Here is a 20,708-nt window from a genome sequence, read left to right on the forward strand (position 1 = left end):
TTCTTTTTAGCTGAACTGGCTGCAACCAGTCAAGAAATGTACGCACACTGAAGTATAAGAATCTCGTACGTACGCTTCATACGTTTCAATGTGTGTGTGTGTGTGTGTACATTTCTTTAACTGGTGCAGCCAGTTCAGCTGAAAGGAACAGACCAAAAAGTAGGATCCCCTCCAATATGAGGTTAACAGCTACTGGTGTAGCTGACAGGCCTCAGGATAGTCCACAGCCAAAATTGAGAAGAAGAAGAATGCGAGGTTAACCTCTGAACGCGTGCGTGCTTTATTCGCGATCGCACGCACGCACGTGAAAGATCATCGTTTCGCAACGCGACGTAAATCCGCCCAACCTACTACAATGGGCAGTTGCGGCCCCCGCATCACCAGCGACGCGTTTCGCGAAATAACGAGATTATCACCGCGCGGTCGGCGCCGTTGAAAAAAAAGGAAAACGCGAGCGACTCGGTAACAGGCGAACACGACGCAAGCGAATTTCCGGGATTTTCGTCGAAAGCGAGCTCCCGCCTACTGCACGGCGCGACGGTTGCGTCAGCGCGGCATTAACTGCAGTGACGAGGGGCAAAGCCTCGAAAAACTAACCTCAAAATGCGAGCGGAAGCACGGGCTCACCCGCCGACGAGCGGGATATCTCGTACGCGAAACGGGGATGTCTCGAACTTCACACAGCACACGTCGCGATCACATACCGAGCGCACTCGCTCGCGCGCTTCACGATCGTCGCCGATGACAGGAACGAGCCGGAGGGTACGCGCTGTGATCCTACCGGCGACACGAGACGTTCTGACGATCGAACGTGGCCCCGCCGCTCCCTCCAACCCGGCCCAGCGTCTTGCGCCGCCCGCGACTTGTCACACAGCGCGAAATAACGTACCGAACGGAACGCGGCCAAAGGACACCGCACCGCGCCGCGCGAGAGAGGACTCGTCCGCTATTTTGGTCGGCCAGCGAGCGGAGACGCGCGCGAGCCTCTCATCTCTCTCTCTCTCCCCCTATCTCCCTTTCTATCTCTCTCGCGCGCGTGAGGCACGACGAGCCGCGTATCGATCTTCGTGCGAGGAATAACCGGACGCGGAACGACGACGACGAGAGAGCGAGAAGCGGCGGTCGTTCGCGAGATGTGATCGAAACACTGTCGATCGACCGTCGTCGCCATCGCCGTTCAGCGAGTACTACTTCACGCGGCGCGACCTCCGTGAAGTTGGGCCCGCCGTTCGAAAAATTCGGCCAAGAGTCGGCGCCTCGCCGTTCCTCGAGGACTTCTCTGTTGTGCGTGCGTGTGCTCCACACATACACGCATAGCGACGTGCCATTGTGCGCGTGAGTTTGTACATGAGCTCGCATGTATGAACAAGGAGCCGAGGGACCACGAAGGTCCCCCGAGAGAGGAACGATTACAAATATAGCTCTCTCTTTCTCTCTTTCTCTCTCGATCCTGTCGGAGAGGCATACCTTATCACTTCGGTTGGCTCCTCTCCGGAGAATGGCTCGCCCCTTGTCCCCAGGCCTCCTCCTCCCGTGCCCCGTCGCGGTCCTTGCGAGGTCCCGCGCGACTATCGCGAGAGCTCCTCCTCGTATCCGGTCGCGTCCGTTGACAGCCGCCGAGCTCCCGGCTCCGCGTCGATGAACGGAGTACACACCGCGCGCGCGATATCCCCAGGCCCGACGCCACGCCAGGGGAGCACACGGGGCAGCCTTCACCACTGCGAGTCCCGGTTATTCGCTCACTCACTCACGGTGCCGACCATCTGTCCATCCGAGTGTCCGATCGAACGACCGTCGCGGAGCGATCGCGGCCGACTTCGCTCCGCCTCGCCGAGAAGTCCGTCGCGAGTCGGCGGCGAGACGCGCCGAGAGAGATCTGCGTTTCCGCGTACCAGCCTCTCTCTCTCTCTCCCTCTCAGCGTGAAGATTCGTTCGCTCGCAGGCAGCAGTAAGCCGCACGCAGCACTACGCCGTCCATCGCAGCGATACGCGAGAGGATCGCGCGAGATACCGCGAGAGCCGACCGCGCGAGCGAGCGAGCGATCGATGGCCGCGCAACGAGATCGAGAGCCGTCTGGCCGCGCGCTCGACCTATCGCGGTCGACCTCCACGCATGCGCAGTCGTACGCGGGGATTTCGAAGCGCTCGGAACACGGCGATTTCGCTGTGCGAGATTCTTCGACTTCCGCGCGCCCGGCTCCTGCGAAAATCGTCGCGAGTCGACGTGTCTTTTCCGGTGGATCAAATCGGGAGCTCCGTCGTGGCCTCGGAATTCATGTCCCTCGGGTTTGCGCACTGGTAAATGAACACCCGTTCGATTTCCGTCGGATTTTTCGGCAGATCGTCGGCTAAATTCGCCTTGGACGTTCGTCTTTCGTTTTCTGAAAGCGTCGTTCCATCCTTTCTTCGGTATGAAATGAGCGATAAAGGAAGGGTGATTTCGGCACGAAAACGTTCAGGACGAGCTTAATCATTGCCGCGAAGCAGCCCCGACGATCGTTGCGTATTCCGCACTAAATCCCCGCGGCGATATCAAAATCTCACTGGACCCGCCGTTTCCCGAGAGAGATCGCGCGCTCGAGCGGAGGAGCGAGCGAGCGAGCCAGCCAACCGACCAACCAAGTCAGCCAACCAGCCAGGGTCGCGCTGCGTCGTAGAGAGCCGCGGCGGCCGTACACACGTATCGCCGATAAAGCGGCGCGCCGTGCATCATCAATATGGCGGCGAATCTCGAGGAGGAGCAGAGCTTACGCGAGTGCGAGGAATACGTGCAAAGACACAATATTCAACAAGTCCTGAAAGACTGTATAGTGCAACTGTGTGTGGGCCGGCCCGAGAACCCGATCTCCTTCCTCCGGGAGTACTTCCAGAAGCTGGAAAGGGTGAGTGCGCGAAATCTCACGCCAACTCTCTCTCTCTCTCTCTCTCTCTTGCTGCGATCGCATCCAATTAACCTGACCGAAGAACCGAGATTCTCGCCGTCTCGGTGGACCCGGTGGTCGCGTCTCGCCGATCTCTCGCGATGAGATCGCCAGGACGATGATGTAGGGCTCGCGTTAGCGTTATCGTCGGCCGACTGATTCGCGTCGATACTCGACGACGTGACGCTCCGCGAGAGCTTCTCTTCTGCCAGGACGACCGGACGTCCGAGGTTGTCTCTCTTCTTTCGAAGCTCTCGTATCATGCATGTCTCTCTTGAATTTGTCCTGATTTCGCATCTACAGCTACTTGAGAAAAACGCGTCGCGATACGGTTACAGTGATATATGTATATGTGTGTATATAAGTATATGTGTGTGTGTATGTGCAATCTTCTGTACATGTGCATGTTGCGGCATGTGTTACCTTATCTCGCGTTTTGCACCGTGAAATTTGCTGGTTGAATACATTCCGCAAGAATGTCTCGCGTTATCGCGACTGCATCTCGTGCTCCGGTAAACAATGTAACTCGAGGAGAGAAAGAGAGAGAGAGAGAGAGAGAATGTGTTATCTCCCGACGTCGCAGATAACAATCGCGACGAGCGACGAGCATAGGCCTTGAGAAGGGGTTGGATTTTTTCAGTACCGCGAGTCGATATTCCGTAAAAAATGCCATCGCTGCATCACGGCAGGATCGACGTATCAAAAACGGCACCGATTTAACGACCAGCGATAATGCTGTAATTTACAATGTATACGTACACAGCCGGTGCTGCCATCATTGTCGTTTGCTCGTACGGTTCTTCTGCTACCTAATGTACCGACATATTTGATAAAGACAGCGATAAGGGAGGTTTAAATGGTACTATGGAGATTTAATTGCTATTCTCTTTTCCTCTTTTCCTCTTACTCCCTCTCGAAATGTCTTTTTACATATGTTACTGCTCGTAACGACTCATGAAAGTTTGAAATCAACACGTTTGTTACGTGCTGTCACCACACTCGTATACAAGCCGTATTTTGCATTTTTTTTCAAGACCATTCGATCATTAGGATACGAGCATTTTTATTTTTCTCTTAAGAATGTCACGAGACTCAGCGTTGCATTTTCAGTGGCGCATGAAGGAGGTCGGTTATAAATTTCGTATTTGTCGAGCAAAATTACGTTCTTATATATTAATTTCACCACCTGAATAATAAATTATAAGTTACGAAAACCTCCAACATCAAGTTTCTTTTTGATTGTTGTTTACTATATGATAAAGATTACAGTACTAAATTTTTAATTTGTGATCAATATCACAAATTAACACATATATGTGCGCACCAGGATCAGAGCATGTCCGCTCTTACTTGCCCTTTACCACTCATCCTATTTACGTGATTGAATATCCTATCATTATTATTATTTCGTGGATCTCTAAAAAACAGTTTTCCTCCTAATTAACGCGCTTGATGACGCGCAAAACGTTTCGGATGCATTCGTGACACAGCCGATGGTTCGCGGACAGGATGATCGCGCTATCAATCAAGCCCAATGGCATTTCCCGAACTGTTGCCTCCGTTGGAAGGTTGATGCCGCGAAAGCTTTTGATTCGGCTCCCGTGGTTCCCCGAGACCTTTCGCTGCCGTTGTTACCTTTCCCATTTAACGTACGGCGGTTAATTATCGCGGCAATTCGTGCACGAGCAATACACTGCGCCGCATCGTGCGAGGCCACCCTCGAGCCATCACCACCACCACCGCCATCGTCACCACACCCATACGAATTCGCGACCCATGTGTATGCACGCGGAAATCGAAGACTCCCTACACAACGAACGACGAAAATTGACGCGGGCGCGCTCGCGGGGAAGAAACGGCCGCCAAAAATAAGTGACGCTTGACACACCGCTGACGTAAAGCGACCGTCGACGGCTGGAAACACGCGATGTCGCCGAATCCAGCACTACGATCGCAAGTCTATTCGATACAGGGTATGAGAGATGATTCTAGACGGGGTGAGACCATGACTATCACCAAATTGAGTATCTTCGAAATATGAAAGTATAAAATGTATCTAACAGAAATCGCATTGAACGCTTTGAACGAAACCTTTTCACTTTCATCTAGTCGTTAATAACATATTGTTAATACAATATAATTATTTATTTATTTATTAATAATTAAAGTAAGTAATATAATTGTACAAAATATTAAACATAAATATATAATATCTTAGTAAATTATAGTTTCCGAAAACCAATTTTTTAATCGCTGGAAAAACCAGAAAACAATTTTTTTTGCAAAAATTAGTTTTTGCAAAAAGTTGCAATTTATTAGTATTTATTAATAATAATATTAATATTTTATGCCATGTACATGAAATTATCTTTCTTCCGGAAAAAAAAGTAAATATGGCAGGCTCCAACCGAACTGAATTGAATTTGAATTTTTCTAAACGAATTTTTCTACCCTTGGGAAGGAAACCGAAAAAATCCGCGGAAAGATAAAAAAATTTGTCGATTCTTCAAAACTAATTATATATGATATAATAATAACAATTATAAAATATAACATTTATAAAAATTATATAATATAATAACAACAATAATAACAATTGTTATTTTCCGAAGGTACTCAAAGTGGTGATAGTTATTGCCGCATCCTGTGTGACCTTTACGTCAGAAGAAAAATGCAGATTGCTGAATTTCAGTTCCTTTTCTTTCTTTCTTTTTCTTTCCGCCCTAGTTTCTTCCTCATAGAAAAACACGCTCATCCCCTATCTCGTCCTCGGTCAGGAGTGATGGTCATCATTCGTATAATGCGGGACGAGATTTAGGGTTGCTTCCCCAACGGGCGTTTCTGTTATCGCAGCCGCACGCGCGTCAGCGTGACAGTGCAGCGCGGTGCAACGCAGTGCAGTGTCGCGCGTTGACGGCGCCGTCGAGCGGAATGGAAACGCGCGGAGGTGGGACGCGCGGATCGTCGTCAGGTCGCGTGTTTGCCTTTCGTGCTTGTGCGGTGTACACGACAAAAACAGCCGCGGAGGAGAGAAAGACGGAGGAGCGGGCGCGACGGGGGTGGCGGCTATACGTTAGACGAAGACAATACGAGAGATCTATTCCGGAATAGAAATCTCTGCTTGAACGCAAACAGCGAGGATACGCTGCCTACGGAGGGGAATAATATCCGCGATACGAGACGAGGCAAGCAAGCGATCGAGACGCGAATGCGAAATGTAGAAATCGAGAATATGCGAAATATAAAAATAGGATCGCGGGGGAGAAGGGGAGGGGGAGCAGCGCACGTGAGGAATGAACGTAAACGATGTGCAACGCGACGCATCTTCGGCAACGGGAGCTCGAATTAGAAATCCGTTCAAGCGAAATCAGAGGATGAGATTTCGTCGCTCGGAAGACGAGAGAACGCAGAAACCGTGTCTCGATGAGCGGAGGATCGACCTCGTCGGGAGAGACGTTGTGTCGTTGAAAATTCATATGATAATGGCGCGTCGTTCCGTAAAAATGTTCACCGCAGAAATAACCGCATGAATTTTTTTACCGGAGACCGCCCTTCGTCTCGTTGGTCTTGAAGAAGGGAGCGCGAAAGAAGGAGAACACGCACCTGAGAATGAGGAGAGAACGACACAGAAGACGGTTGAGAGAGGGTTCGGAATTGTGCGTGTATGTGTGGCAAAGAGCGAGAAAGAGAGCGCGATATATAGGGGCAGCTGATCTAAACATAGAGCACGCTCGAAATATAACGAGGCGCAACCTTAGCCGAGAAAGAGGGAGAGAGAAAGAAGGAGGAAAGAGGAGAGAAAGAGAGCGAATACGAGACCGAGTGGCCGCGTGTTAAAAGCGCAGTCCACAAAAATGTGGAAGGCCGCGACCGAATGAATCCAGCCGTCGTCGTCGTCGCCGCTCTTCCTGCTGCTTCGACGTCGATTTTCCTCTGTCGGGTCGGTATTGTCACGGTGGAATAACGCTGGCATTTCGGCGCCTGAAGCTATCACCGTAATATCCTGAGCTTGATTTGATAACGCCAACACTCGGACTCTCGACGCTGCACGATGTGACACACACTCGAAATAGGACATTTAAATCGATGCTGCCTTCCGACGTGGCCTGGCGGGTTTTGTAAATTTATTGTTCGGCGATTGCGCCGGGATTGCGCATCGTGCAGAACCGCAACACCTGCACGGCAAAAAAGGAATTAGCTGTCCGTATGATACAACTGGAATTTAGTTACCAGACCTGGTTTTCAGCTGTGACGGCTGAAAACTCGGTACAGGGACGAAAAACTAGCTAAATTAATTAAATTTCAGTTGTATCATATGGACAGCTAATTTTTAACTGTGGAAGCTAATTCTTTTTTTTTTGCGTGGAAAAACACAGCGTTAGTTTAATTGCGAGAAAGAGGAGAGAGATTTTGAATCTTAATATTGCAACTCTTTCAGTAACTCAATTTTCCCTTTAATCGAATTTCTCCATCGATGGCGAGCAGCGGTACCAGATTGGTACCCGAGGGTATCGTCTTCCACGAGGTCTACGTAACCACCCACTTCGTAGTTTTACGAGCCGTGGAACCTTGAAAAGTGCCGTCACCGCGGATCGATGCTTCGCTTCGACAGTGGTCCAGCGTCGCAGATCTTGTAGCTCGACGATTGCGTCAAGGCAACATTGTACAAAATCGCACACTGAAGCGAGTGAGAATTTTACACGTACGCTTTATATGCCTCAATGTATGTAAATTTCTTGAACTAGTGCAGCCAGTTCAGCTGTGAAGGACGGCCGCATGTGTCAGTTTTAATTTAAAGAAAGGTGAAGCAGGATTTTGAATCTTAATATCGCGACTCTCAATTCTCTCCTTAATTGGATCTCTCTCCGTTCGCGAGCTCCAACGAGCAACAATATCAAGTTGACGCCCGGCTTATTGTCCTCCGCGCGGTCTACGTTGCGGATCTCGCAATTAGTGTAGAGCCGAAGGGCCCTGGGAAGAAAAATTCCGTGGTCGCGAATCGATCGTCGGCGCGCGTTAACGCGAGCGGAAGACCTTACTTACCGACCACGACCGCGAGACAACATCTCGGGACATCCATCCATCCGCACGGCGCCGAGCCCGGAGGCGGCGGAGGCGGTGGCGGCAGCGGCGGCGGTACGAGCGGACGCGAGCAGCAGTGAGTGTACCGACGCTGTCGCGCCGACGGCGGAATCGCGCGCTCGCGTTAGATCGCCTGCGACTTCTAATTGGATTCCGTCTGAAGTCTTGTAAAATCGCGAAACGGGGTGGGAGAAGGAGAAGGAGGCCGCGGAAACGAGCCGACGAGGACGCGGGATCGCGACGACGACGATCTTCTTCTCCGTGAGTCGCGTCCGAGGACTCGCGAGATCGCCGACCTACGACACGCCGCCGCGAAAAGCGGCCGCTTCTCAGGTGTTGGTTAACGCCTCGCGAAAAGCAGAAGCCGTGGGGAAGCGGACGGTAGTGAGAGGACGCGAAGATCGAGGAGGATCGAGGAGGAAGGATGAACGAGGTATGAGACAAGAGCGAGCGTCGTGCGAGTTATTTCGCGCGCGAACTTCCATCGATCCCGGACGATGGATCGTATTAATCGTCAGTGGGGAGTTCGGTGCTTTAATTCGATCACGTGGCGCGAGCAACTTCGCGGACGGATCGTTTCACGAGAACTCCGGCGAAACCGCGAGAATTGCGTCGCGGGGAGTAACGCGCTCGCGCGATCCCCTTGGTGAATTTTTCGCGATTTCTCGCGGAAAAATCGTCGCCGATAATTCCACCTCGCGAGAAACGCGGATTTTTCACACGGTAAAAAAGACTTGGTGTAAACTTGTGTTGAAGTCGGTCCTTGTTAAAGTTCTTGTGTTAAATTTTTAACACATCGTGTTCATTTAATATACTGTGTTTATGTTATCTCGATATATTTTGTGTTGAGTCGGTATTCGATATTTTTGAGTTTATAAATAACACTTGTAAGTGTTAAAATAACACATTTCATACTTCAATGTCGATTAACGTGTCATGGATATTTTAATTTTGTGTTAATTCTTGGCATGATATTTGTGTTATTTTTCAGCACATTCACTTTCTATTAAATTAACGCAAACATTTGTGTGAGATTACGTGAAATGTGTTAAATTTAACACAGCATTTTTTATTATGAAGAATCTCTCTGATCTCACGATGAATCCGATGATCCATCCGGTGGCTCGGTCGTCGAATTTCTCGTACTTCGAGGCACTTCGCTCTCCTCTCTTCCTTTCGATTTTCTGGCATGGATTTCGTCCAACGGAATCTCTTGTTATTTTGTGCCAAGAAGTATTTGCGATCTCGCGCCGCGGGATAGCCCGCGGAGATCGCGTCTCGCGTACGCTCTTCTAGGGACGAGGACCTGACGGAAAAAGATCGCAGATGTGAAAAATGTCAGGCGAAGTTATTTTCAGTCATACACGAGAGATTAGGTAAGACGCTCGGTATTTTCGTATCGCGCGCCTCGCGAATAGAAACATACACGCTTTCCTCACATCACTCCCCGCGGCGTACAAAATTGTTTCCCGCAAGAAGTGATTTTCCGGGAGAACGAAATAAATACGCGCTATTTACAGTCCTTTTATGCTCGGTTCTCTTCGAACAGAGAATCGCGGGAAGAGAAGAGCAAGAATTACGGAAAGCACTTTGGAATGAGAAAGAGAGAGAAAGAGAGAGAGAGAGAGAGAGAAATCGATGTGCTCGTAAAACGTTCGTCGAACAGACAGCGCGTATGATTCGGGGAGTCACCGCGGTCCTCCGTCGCAATATAAGAGTTCGAGTTCCGAATCGTTTGCCTGCAAGGCTGAAAGTAGAAATTTATTAAAACGCACCTTTTTCGATGGTATTTCGACGATATTACGACGGTGCGCGTGTTGCGCATTAAAAGAGAAGTCTCCTTGAACGACACTCGCGCCGAGATGAGGATTCACAAGCGATACATAAGATATCTCTTCTTCTCTGTCACAAGTGTATTCAAGGATGTGTGGACACGTGCGCATGTATGTGTGTGTGTTTGTGTGTATGTAAGCACGTGTGCGTGAAGCTCTTATAGGTCGCAGCCGGTGGCTGTATATCATCATTGACTAGAGATTGTATAAGAGCGCACGTCTTCGTTGATTCTGTCGACTTTGACTGGAATCTAGCACGACGTCTTGTATACAGGGCGTTCCAAATTGTAATGAAAAATGTGCGGATACACTGAGAGAGAAAAAAAATGTTGAATCTCGTGAAAATTATTGTCATTTTCGGTGCCAATTACATCGTATTGTTGTTCTAACAAGAAGGTATACTGAGAAATCCACTTAGTTGATTCAAACAAAATTCTTGTTTAGATATGGGCAAACAAATGTTTTGGTTGTCAGAACAAAAATTTGGTTCTTTAAACCAAACCTTTTTCATTTTCATTTCAGAAAACCAAACGTTTGGTTTTCACAACCAAAACATTCGTTTGCCTATATGCAAACAATTTTGTTTGAATCAACTAAATGAGTTTCTTGGTTGTGGTAGCAGCAATATGCATACAAGATTATTATCGTTAAAACTATTAACACTTGCTACACAAAAATAGCTCCCCTGACTATGGTCGGTATTCATCGTCAGATTGAAGACTTAAGATCATCTCAAGTTTATCTTTAGACGCGTTGTAATCAATGAAACGACTAGACATAGAAAAAAAATGGTAATATCAAGTAATATTTTTATCAACTTAAGTATACTTTAATAGTTTACAGTATAATAGTTTATAAATATTTAGTTGAGAGAACATAATAATATGTTAATTTGTAAATAAATTACTGAATAAATTAAGTATTAAATGATTCTAAATTTAAGACAATATTTACTAGAATTATGTAATACTTCTTTTTCATTGAAGAAACCTAATGGTTTTAAATTTAGATTTTTCTGTTCGGGGGAGGGGGGAGGAGTCAATATTTTTAAAAATAAATTTTTATATTCTTATAATATCATGAATTAAACTTGTTGCAACTGTTTTAACACATTTTAACACAACACAACTAAATATTGACATATACGGAGGAAATATCACATTGTATATATAGTTAATTATATTTCTAGTAAATATTTGCCAAGGAGTATTAAAATAACCACTTTACTTAGATCAAATAAATATTGTTTGAACGGTAAAACTTTTCTCTCCAATGTACAGCCCACCTAAAGATAAACGTAAGATGATCTTAAATATAAAATCCAACTATGAATACCAGCCAATATAATTCCTTTACCACGTGATTATAGTCGTAAATATCACACATTTTTTTCTCAGTGTATATGGAAAGAAAAAAATGCCGTAGAATCATTAGGATTTTCCAACTGCACGCATAATTGGAATAAATTTTGATTCAATAGCAATGTCATTAAAACTATTACTTTAATTATTAGAACAATATGTAACACAGTAGTTTTAATAATATTCGCCATTAATCAAGAAGATTTGCCCCAATTACGCTACAGTTGGAAATTTTATTGATTCAACGGCTTTTTCCCCCGTGAGCAAATTTTCGAGCCATTTTTCGTTCGAACGTCAAAAGCACAGACATCCATCGTTCATCGATCATAATTCATTAAACAAACATCATTCATCGCTCGGGATCACGTTCACGGACGAAAACATCCGAAGGAGAATCGAGTTTCGCCACGAGCAACGGGGATCTCCCCGCCCAAATCGTCCTCGAAAATTCGGCCTTTATTCGACCGGAAGGAGGGGTGGGGTGGCGGGAAAGGGGGTTTCTCTTTTTTCCATCTTCCTTTCTCCCTCAATTTGCAGTCCGATATTCGCGATGACGGCACGCGACGAGCGCATTAGCATATGCATCGCGGGCCGATTAAAAGGGGGAAATGCGAGCCGCGGCGATCCGCGTATGATGTTCGTCGAGCAGCGCGACGTGCACCACGTCCGGCGACGACGGTGTCGTCGTCGTCGCCGCCGCCACCACCACGAGGAGAAGAACGGCGCGTTCGTGCGTGAAAACTGACCTATGGCATTATTCGCTCACCTCTCGCCCCGACGCGACGTGCATCGCTCGCTTGAGCCACGGTGTGAGCTTTTATCCACCAAGGACCTATATAATTTATTATTTTCACGGTAATTTCATGCTAAGCGCCACCAGGCGCGCCGGAGTTTTCGAAACTCGCCGCCGCGCGCCCGTGCTTAATGTATTATTAATTTTTGCGCCTCCTCTGTGTGTGCTTTTTTTCCGTTGAACAACTGCGACCCACGCTCGACGACGAAACTGGAGTAAGCCCTTGCGCGCGCGTGCGTGTATGCGTGTTTGGTGTATGGAGCAACGCGGTGACCTTAACACGTTCGCAGCACCACGCGTCCCGTACATGCGACGCTCTGATTCTCGTGACGTAGCGACGTCACACACGCGTGATGGCGATAACTCTCCGCAATTAATTTTTCGGCGAACGCGCGCCCGCGCGACTAAAAATACATCCCGTTGGAAACGGGAGGTGAATTCGGGAGACGACGCGGTCGAACGCGAAATAACGCGGCTGTTAAAAGTGTCGTGCGCGCGCGCGCGCTCTCCCGGGACGATTATTAAGTCCGAATCCGCGGTAGCTGCGGCAAGCTTTTAGCTTTTTACTCCGGTCGATGGGAAATGTAATTTCCGACAAAATGTGTTCCCCGAACTGCCGAAAGTCGTAATAATGTTTGAATCTCGAGAAGTGCAACGTCTCTGTGGCATTCGAAACGCTTTTTACCAGAAATTATGTAATTTAGTGCTTAAAGCAAAAAGCTTGCCACATCTATTGTAAATCCGGACTTAGAACCGCGCGATTACGGCGAATGTGCCGCTTTGTTATGCGCTCCGCGCAGCCGAGATGGAGTTTTGCATAATTTACCGGCATGCACACCGAATCGATAGCCGATTCTCGTGGAAGTATCGCCGATTTGGGGAGTCGCTCGATGTCGATTAGAAATCACCGCTCTTTCTCTCCTCGCCGAGCTAGTGTTTCGAAGTCTGCACGATGGGGACGAGCTTTCAGACTGATTAGAGCCTGCTTGAATTGGATTAATTAGACTAATACGTGCCGAATGTAACGACTGCGATCGCAACGCGAATAGAGTCTCGTGACGCTTTACGATCGCTGTGGTTCGTGCCATTTCGATATGGAACCGAGTAATAATAATACATGATGCACCCGATAACGTTTGTTTGTTATTCTCCGCTTTGAGACACCCTGTATATATATGGTCGAGTCTAAATCTATTACATAATGTGTCTTGTAGATTAAGCTACTCGGTCGGCTGCTGACTCGTCTCCAGCCTTTATTGGATTTTTTACGATGCTTCCAGAAACTATTCGTTGTATTTACGACGCATATCGTTTCCTCGTTCTTCTTTTCCGCGTAGATCTTCCGTGTAGGTATTTGTTATATTTACATTGGAACGAGCGCGATGAGAACGAGGTCTAGTCGAGTCGGGAATAAGGAGGAATGTAACAAGAGAAATAAGTTCGGATCTACAATAAGTATACCGAGAGTAAAAGTATCTAAAAGGATAAAAAAATATTTATTCAATGTTTACTAATAATATATTTAAATCTGAATTATTCCATTTAAGCAGAACAAATAATTGCTCCCGTGGGAAAATTACAGATTTAAGAAAATATATATTTTCTCGTTTGAAAAAAATCTTTTCTCAATTCAAAAATATATGTTTTAATATAAATAAATATGTTAGTACCCCTCGAAAAAAACATTCTTTATTTTACATAGTATTTTTTATTATATTATACATTTTATTACTTTTATATTTATATTTTTTATTGTATTATATATTTAATATTTATTTAATATTTTATATCTTAGGTATTTTTTCTCTCAGCATATAGTAAGTTTTTAGCCTTTTGCTCTAAGTATAAACACCTAAATTGTAACGTAATTTCAAGCAAGAAAAAGTTTCCAGCACTGCCGCGTCGCAATTCCAAAGATTTAAGTTGTCACAATTTTTGACAGCGCGAGAAATGCTTTTTGTCAGAAATTACATTTTATTTTTGCTCAGAGCACGCTACACCTATTGTCGATTCGGACCAAGGCAACAGGAGTTAGTCGCAAAGGTTCGCAAAGGACTAAGGTATGCTTGTTTTCATGTGCAGGAACAAGCTCACGATGCCAAGCAGCAGATCGCCACGAGTCCTGAGGACACGGAGGACATGCCCGCAGGGCAGCAGGGTCCGCAGGTACCGCGGCGACGTGGCGGCATATCAGCGGAGCCGGTCTCCGAGGAGGACGCGACCAGCTACGTCAAGAAGGTCGTGCCGAAGGATTACAAGACCATGGCTGCCTTGAGCAAGGCCATCGCCAAGAACGTGTTGTTCGCGCACCTGGACGAGAACGAGCGCTCCGACATATTCGACGCGATGTTCCCCGTTACGTTCTTGCCCGGCGAGGCGATCATCCGCCAAGGTACTCGCGGCGATCAACCTCGACCGAAATCACCTCTTCGGTCGATTCGCCAATTCTTCCAATTCTTTGCGATCCGAATTGTTCCCGATTTGTCTTCCCAACCGACCCATGGATATTCCATTCGCTCTGGACTCTTGTTTACGCACAGAAAGAAAATGCTCGTCGAATCGAATTATATTCGAACAGAATTTCCAGCGGCGCGCGTAATTGGAGCGAATCTTCTGGATTTAACAACATTATTATTGAACCTTAATACATCGTATATTATTTCTCTCAATAACTCGAGTATTAGTTTCAATAATATTGCTGTTGAGTCACGAATATTTACTCCAATTACGCGCGTTGTTGGAAATTCCGTTGGTTCAACGGTACTTTTTTTTTCCCCGTGAAATATCTCCTGCTTTGATTACGACATCTTCTGTGAAGACTCATTTGCAATAGTTTGCGTTCGTTTCAATATTGCAATATTTGGTGCGTGCAACAATTTTACCTAACGCAATCAATTTAACCAATGCAACTTTAACTAACGCAATTAATTTAACTAATACAATTTTAATTGCTGCAACATTTATAGTGATATATTTATATTGAATATGCTATTAAAGCTCCTGGGTACTCGTTCGGAATTGATTCCGATCGAAATCATTTCATTGGCCATAGTTATGTAAGAAAGATCCAATCCATAAAATTGTGATTTTTGAGATTTTGTCACCAATAAATAGTCTGTACATCTTTTTGTATAAAACAAAAAGATCCAAGCTTTATGGGCGTCCAAAATTACTTAAAAATTGTTAATTTTACGGCTATTTATTGATTGTTGAAGTAAAAGAAGAGTTTTCATAATATTTTTCTAACTAATCCGCTCGATCGATTACAAGTATTATTTTATGGACATATCCTTTTATCTCAATGTATTTTCCGCAAGAATTTCCGGCATCAGTTTCCTCGCTACTGACGTCATTAATCAAGATGCCTGCGGCGAGGAGAAACAGGAGCCTTAATAAATAAAAGGTTGGTTTACATAGAGCCGACTGGAATGAAACGCGATGTCGAGATAAACTCAGCTCGGGTGACCGCAAAGGTCTGGACTTGGGAGACTCCGCTCGTCGGGCACGTGTTCCGCGCGAACGCATTCCTCATCGAATTGCTGATCCGTTAACGACCGAATCTTTTGCCCTGACGATTAAAATTGCGGTTTTCCGAAAACAGGATTACCACAGATCTGGAAAACCGGGGAAAATCAAGGAAATTTTTAATGTCAGGGAAAAAAGATGTAAAAAACCTGGAATTTTTAATATTGACCTCAATTCCCTTAAATGATCACAACTGCATTCTTTTTTTCCAATACTCATTTTTGTTTTGTGGCCTGAATTTGCATTCATGATTATATTATGTTACTAAATTTTTAAGTTTGCATTGCTTCTAATAATATAAGCTGCCTTTCCTGCAATACCTGTTTCTAAACGTTAAAGTTTAAGATTACATATCGCTCATGGAAAATTCTCCACTGTCATCTCGAAAGCGTGGAAAAGTCGTGGAATTTCAAAATTCGTTTTCTGTGGCAACCCTGGAAAATTATTCCCGCTTAAATGTTAATCTCGGATCTGAATTACGCGCGATCGCCATACAAGTTGATTCTGAACGAATGGCGTGTTCCTTCAGGCGACGAGGGCGACAACTTCTATGTGATTGACCAAGGTGAAGTCGAGATCTTCGTTAACGGCGAACTGGCGACGACCATTGGCGAGGGCGGGAGCTTCGGCGAGCTCGCGTTAATTTACGGTACACCGCGCGCAGCGACTGTCAGAGCGAAGACCGACGTGAAACTCTGGGGCATAGACAGGGATTCCTATCGCAGGATCCTCATGGGCTCCACTATAAGGAAGAGGAAAATGTACGAGGAGTTTCTCTCCAGGGTCTCGATTTTGGGTAAGTCCGCTCTTCGCTCGGAAGTCTTCTAAGTGAAATTTTACTCCAAGAAATTTCGAGAGCACGCTCGTTTCTCCTGAAACTTCGAAGAATGTTACATAAAGATAAAATATAATATATCTACGCCGAAGAGGGAACCATCATTAACGCTCGACGCTCGTTCTTGCAGAGTCCTTGGACAAATGGGAGAGACTGACAGTGGCAGATGCTCTGGAGCCGGTGGCGTTCGACGACGGCGAGACGATAGTCCGACAGGGCGAGCCGGGCGAGGATTTTTATATAATCGTCGAGGGAACCGCGGTAGTCCTTCAGCAACGCTCAGAAGGAGACGAGCCGGCGGAGGTCGGCCGTTTAGGGCCGTCTGACTACTTCGGTGAGAGACTAAGTCGCTTTATATTAACTAACATGTGCAATGAAGCTTACACAGAATCCAAAACGTAGAGTCCTGGATATAAACCGAGAAGCACAAGTAAATTTAATATATTGAAAATCTGCCTATTTTCTTTGCATGGTGATACTTGGAGCAAGCGAGTAACAATTCAGGTAATATTAAAACATGCTAAGACGTCGTAAAGACGCCTTTTAGACATACATGTTGTTCGAAGAAGTGAGAGAAGGAAGAATACTCCTTCCATATGTAATTTCTCATTAACTGCGTTCAGTAGAGAAAATAGCGTAGTGAGCGTTTAATGATTATTCTTTCTGATTGGTACATTCTCCTGAATCTATCAAAAATCTAAAAGAATACTCTAGTCACGGACGATGATCACCAAGCACTCATTGAATTTCTTTCTCCGCTGAACATAGCCGTTTTAAGCCCGGCACATCAGAAAAGGATTTTTTGAGTCATGATATACTGAAGTTGCAACAAAAATAATTTAACTTACTGATACATCGTACGCTCGTAGTCGCAGTTGCTAAGAGAAAATGGTGCCTCGATCGTGTGATATGACAGCCAATCAAAACAATCTTGGTTGCGTTTCTCTATTTATATCTAAGACTACTAGGACGGAAAGGCCGGGTTAATATAATGAGAATCTTTCCTTTTATTCGATACAGGAGAAATAGCGCTGCTGTTGGACAGGCCCCGAGCAGCGACCGTGGTGGCCAGGGGCCCGTTAAAGTGCGTGAAACTGGACCGGGCACGGTTCGAGCGGGTCTTAGGTCCGTGCGCCGACATCCTGAAACGCAACATCACCCAGTATAACAGCTTCGTGTCCCTCTCCGTGTAAGCGGACTCTGTCTCTCCCATCTCCTTCCTTTCCTCGAACTACCTGGTCTCTGTCCCCTCATTTCGCGGTCAGCGCTGCCGATCATCCTCAACTTCGTTTCTACCGGGGGGCTACGTTCTTTCGCCGTTAACATAGTTAACACTTTTTTTATTTGATTAATATTTAAGTGAATTAATGTATTACATCAGCTATCAGTAATGTGTACACGACACGTACATAACATACCATATGGAGGACGGATACACACACATATATAATGAACAACACTGTATCATATATGCCTTCCCAGTAAACACCAACAGCAACATTACAACAATGTTGTAATTACTCACTCAAAAATGTAACTGTTATATACAACGCATGCTATCTTACATTTACATTGCTGAGTGAGAAATTATAATATTGATGTAATGTTACTGTCGGTTGGTGTTTACTAGGTTACCATTATAACTAAAATTACGTGTGCAATTTTCGACCTTATGCGCTTGTGTATAAAGCTGAAAATCGCGTAACTCTCGATTTAGGATATTGTAAGGCATACGTGACGCAGAGTATACATACACACACACATACACACACACATACATACATACGAGACACGGTATCGTTAGAGAGACGCTGTTAATATTATACCGTAAGGCTATTTACGCACTGTGTAGTTCGCGACTCGACGCCGATTCGTGCACGCGAACTCGTCGACGTTGATCTCTCTTCCGCGCGAACGCGTTCCTACGTGTGAGATCGTCGCGTGCACGACGAGTTATCGACCCGTTAACGTCCGAATCTCTCGATCTCTCGATCGAGAGAAGGCAGTTTTCCAACGACCACTCCCGCTTAGATGTCTCGACCCAACGATACCGAGCGGTGTACGCGTAGTGGGAACCTCGTCAGACATACGCCGAATAGAATGTCACGGGAACGGGTTCCAGCCGGTTCAGGAACTCGTCGGGACATTCTCTTCGCCCGAGAACACTGGGCGCTAACGGGTTAATCCGGTTAATGGCACGTTGTGTAGGTCCTGAGTGTATCGTAGAGGTCTTTGAGTGAAACTGATGATTTACCGATGATACGGTGTTTCGAACACCGAGACTACGACCCAACGTCGGAGACGCGGTCCGGCAGTCTCTCGGGCTCGAAGAAAGTAAAAACAATCGCGTCATTGCGCGAGGAGACTAGACCCGAGATTGAGTCATGTTAAATCGGTGGACGTGCATTGCCCCGAAAAGTCCAATCTCGAAATTCGGAAACTGGGGCGATTTCCCGAACAGTCATGTATAATATCGAAATCCGAGATGATATCTCTAAAATATAAATTTCCTTTAAATGTACAATCGTTTCAAGGAAGAATCATTTTTTCGAAAATAATATATATATATATACACACCCAGTATAAGCAAAATGTTAATATGCCGGCAGATTGGCAGCAAATTCGATAAAAATACCGTGGCAGATTTATAACTTTGTGTGTCCGTCTTAAGCTTGTGTTTTGTCGACAGAGTCTGCTGACATAACTTGACAGAAGATTGGCGGCAGCAACCAATCAAGATCTGCAGTATGTTCCATTCAAATACATCATTTAAACGGAGACAAAATGACAGATCTTGCTCAGTTTCTGCAATCTATCATCATACTCTCTTGACAGATTCTGTTTTATTTCTTCTAACAAGTTGTCGACAAACTTTATGGCAGACACTGTGCAAAATTTCCTCGAGAAAGTGTTGCAACCTTTAATCTGCCAACTGTGTGTATACACAGCTATATTAATATCTACCAATTTATCTACATTCTTATTGTATTCAAATAAGTAGACCCAGATGCACTCAGCTGTACAGTTGGCGCCATAAATACTATACCGTTTCTTATACAGAGAATCATACGATTTTCAGTCTTATACAATACATGAGGTTGAACATCGCAGAAGTAACTTTAGTTATAATTAGTAGAGTTATAATGATCCCAATTATAATAATTTCAACCGTACGTGTGTGTGTGTGACACGGAAATGCACGCTGAAGGTAGAATGGTATTTAATTGACCAATTATAATAAAGAAATCTTAGTTCTTTTTGTACTAATTGACCAATTAAATGCCACTCTATTCTCAGTGTGATATTTCCGAACATAGCTGAAAAATTGTGTAACGGTGAAAAGTTTCAATCTAAGGAATAATGCAGCATATATATGATGATGCCAACTGCACAGCGACAGTTCCGGGTTTCCGGTGAAATTGGCATCACAAGTCTCGATATTTGGATTTTAATATTGTGATTTCTTAGGAGGAAATTGTCCCGCTCTTTAGATTTCGATACATATTTTTCGGAAAAGTGCGTGTCCATCGTTAAATCGTTTGAAAGCCGTCGAGGCTCCTAGAACGTCGGAAGCGAAAGATCGTCTTGCTTCGCAGAACGAACTATCCGGGACAGAACAAGCCGATCAAGTATATCGAAGATTACTCGTTTTGTTTTTACCAAGAAGCTCAATTCGACTCGCACCGTTTCGTAAATTTTGAATACGAAGATATGTTTTACGGCAGCCGATTGAGACTCACACAACTGTTAATTCGCGAATCGAAGAAGGATTTTCGATGTATCTGAATGAACGCGCTTGGAGATAATCGACATATTAAAATACGCTAGTTTATTTCAACGTGTAAGAGCTACAAGAGAAAATCACACGCTTCTGATCTTCCGCTTCTGACGTGACCCGATGTGGCTGTAGCGACGAGCCAGGAGCCTTAAGTATTGTCTAACACGGTGGGAGAACCGACGATGAAAGTGACGCTTTCGTTTATTGTTATATAAATATATATATAAATATATATATATATATAAATACTTTAAACGTTCTACGTTATATACCATGGATTGTTAAATTATTTAACATTTAAATTATTTTATCAACCGATACAGCGAGAATCGGTATATAATTATAACTGTATATTAAATTGCATGGCGGCGGGTGTGCGCAAGCGCGCGTCGGTCGCGATTTATGAAATGCGAAACGTAGAGAAAAAACCAATCGATCGAAAGCGTCGTATATACTTAATTAATTACACCGGTGTGTAGCATCGTCGTGGCGAGGTACGAAGCCAAAAAAGGAAAGAAGAAAAAAAGAAGAAACGAGTCGCAATCTATATCTCCTGTAAGAGTGCGCTATATATATATATG

The 20,708-nt window shown here is 45.3% G+C and overlaps 2 protein-coding genes across 10 annotated transcripts in view; one reads left to right on the top strand and one right to left on the bottom strand.

The window, feature by feature from the left end:
- Nucleotides 1-1,986, bottom strand: part of LOC106743906 (patronin) — a 71,110-nt gene extending 69,124 nt beyond the window's left edge. For 7 of the 8 annotated variants that reach the window (XM_014618207.1, XM_014618209.1, XM_014618211.1 and 4 more), the window contains exon 1: nt 1,468-1,986. The gene's annotated coding sequence lies outside the window, so the exon portion shown is untranslated. Of the gene's footprint in view, nt 1-597; nt 795-1,467 lie in introns of those variants that run through there. The other variant, XM_014618204.1, reaches the window with a different exon arrangement.
- A 670-nt stretch (nt 1,987-2,656) lies between these two features.
- On the top strand, nt 2,657-20,638 carry LOC106743894 (cAMP-dependent protein kinase type I regulatory subunit). 2 transcript variants are annotated; one of them, XM_014618169.1, is made up of 5 exons: nt 2,657-2,882; nt 14,072-14,381; nt 16,044-16,310; nt 16,480-16,683; nt 17,370-20,638. In XM_014618169.1, the coding sequence occupies exons 1-5, from the start codon at nt 2,718-2,720 to the stop codon at nt 17,540-17,542; spliced, it is 1,119 nt and encodes a 372-aa protein (XP_014473655.1). In that variant the 5' UTR covers nt 2,657-2,717; the 3' UTR covers nt 17,543-20,638. The 2 variants fall into 2 exon arrangements, with proteins under 2 accessions (XP_014473655.1, XP_014473657.1); XM_014618171.1 differs by lacking the exon at nt 2,657-2,882 and adding an exon at nt 8,012-8,436.
- The last annotated feature ends 70 nt before the right edge of the window (nt 20,639-20,708 follow it).

The sequence above is a fragment of the Dinoponera quadriceps genome, unplaced genomic scaffold (genome assembly GCF_001313825.1).
Source record: "Dinoponera quadriceps isolate SergipeBrazil2010 unplaced genomic scaffold, ASM131382v1 scaffold1070, whole genome shotgun sequence".
NCBI lineage: Eukaryota > Metazoa > Arthropoda > Insecta > Hymenoptera > Formicidae > Dinoponera > Dinoponera quadriceps.